Below are 1,561 nucleotides of genomic sequence, written 5' to 3' on the forward strand. Positions count from 1 at the left end.
ACATTGGTTACAAACCTATAAAATAATTCAAAGAAGCCAGGTAAAGTAGTAACGTTCTTTTAAGGTTATGTTTGTCTGTAACCATTAATTTATAAAACTTGGTTTAATTGAAATTTTAGCAACTACCCAGTCAAGATGATGTCTTGAGTGTTGTAAATCATTTAGAACAAATGGTTACTTTACTTGTATATGATGTAAAAAAGGCTGATATGGTTGCTAATTTAAATATTAGTGATTCGAAATGTTTGAATTATCTTTTGGATTCAAGAATTTTAGAACAGTTATTTGAATGGGGTATAAGAACAGGAAAGTAAGTAAACAAATTGTCTTAAAAATTGGCACTGTAACTATACTTTATCACATGATTCTTGTAATCAGTAATACCTTCAGTGAGCCTTCACTAAAATTTTGTTTTGTGTATATTTTAAGGTATGCAAATGCAGTCTGTCTAGAACAGCTAAAATTTTATGAAATGTTAGTTTGTCATGTGAGACAACTTCTACTAGCTCATGAAACATTTTTGAGGCCTATGCTAAGGTTACTTAATTCTTGCCAGTCCAATGTTTTCCCAAAAGATGTTGAAAAATGTTTAGTTTCCTTATTATCCCAAATTTGTGTTTTATTAACACAAAACAGTGACATGTTGGAGTTATTTTTTACAACAGAACAGGGACGCCCAAAGTAAGAGCACAATATTTAGTAAGTTGTTATAGTAATGTGATTTTGTTTAGGTTTATAATTTTTGATCTTTTGGTTACTTTCCTTCATCGAGAGGACTATTCTGGAATGCAAGCAAGAGATGCTTTACTTCTCTGTATGTCTTTAACAAAGAAAAATGATCAGATAGCTTCCTATATTTCTGAACAAGTAAATATATGTGTCCTTCTTGCAACAGGATTAAGTGGTCTCTACACTATTTTACCAAATGTACTAAGTGATATAGTTTCCCCTGATTGGCATCGTTTAACACCAGATGATGTAAAAGATATAAAAAACCTTTGTACATTTATAACATCTTTGGAATTTAGCAATGCTGTTGCTCAAGTTTCTCATCCATCCATACAAAAACAAATGCAAGAGTTTCTTCATAGAGGTTTTTTAATACCTGTTCTTGGTCCTGCCCTTCTACAAACAGATCCTGCCGAACAAATTGCTGCAACAGCCTATTTGGAACTTATTTTGAGAACTGTAACCAGCCCCGGTTTACTTTATTCGTTATTGCAGTTTTTATTGCAAGTACCATATGATGGTCAGAAAATGTTAGACATACTTATTAAAAGAATAAATTCTGANCGTCAAGCAAAGGAATTCTTACTGGAAAGGGAAACTAGACTGATAAATGCACGTAGAAATGCAGTGGAGAGAAACATTTCATCTTCACCAAGCATTGAAATTGAAGAACCTTTTCGAAGAAATGGCTCTAAAAGAAGAAGCTTTACGTCATCATTTTCATCTATTTCAAATATGTTTGCAAGACGACCGAGCCAAATAGACAGTAACATACCTTTAATAACAACGGGAGAAAGTAGTGTAAGTTATCATATCGCAAAATTTACTCATG

General features: G+C 32.3%; 1 protein-coding gene across 1 annotated transcript; it reads left to right on the forward strand.

Annotated features, from left to right (window-relative positions):
• Nucleotides 1-4: 4 nt before the first annotated feature.
• Nucleotides 5-1,345, forward strand: LOC108743862 (UPF0518 protein AGAP011705-like; the record flags this gene model as incomplete). The annotated part of the gene is made up of 4 exons (XM_018479460.2): nucleotides 5-40; nucleotides 120-310; nucleotides 430-681; nucleotides 732-1,345. Coding segments are annotated over 4 exons (1,093 nt in total), but the record flags the coding sequence as incomplete, so codon positions are not given.
• Nucleotides 1,346-1,561: the final 216 nt, after the last annotated feature.

This window comes from Agrilus planipennis, unplaced genomic scaffold, assembly GCF_000699045.2.
Source record: "Agrilus planipennis isolate EAB-ADULT unplaced genomic scaffold, Apla_2.0 scaffold2800, whole genome shotgun sequence".
Classification (NCBI taxonomy): domain Eukaryota; kingdom Metazoa; phylum Arthropoda; class Insecta; order Coleoptera; family Buprestidae; genus Agrilus; species Agrilus planipennis.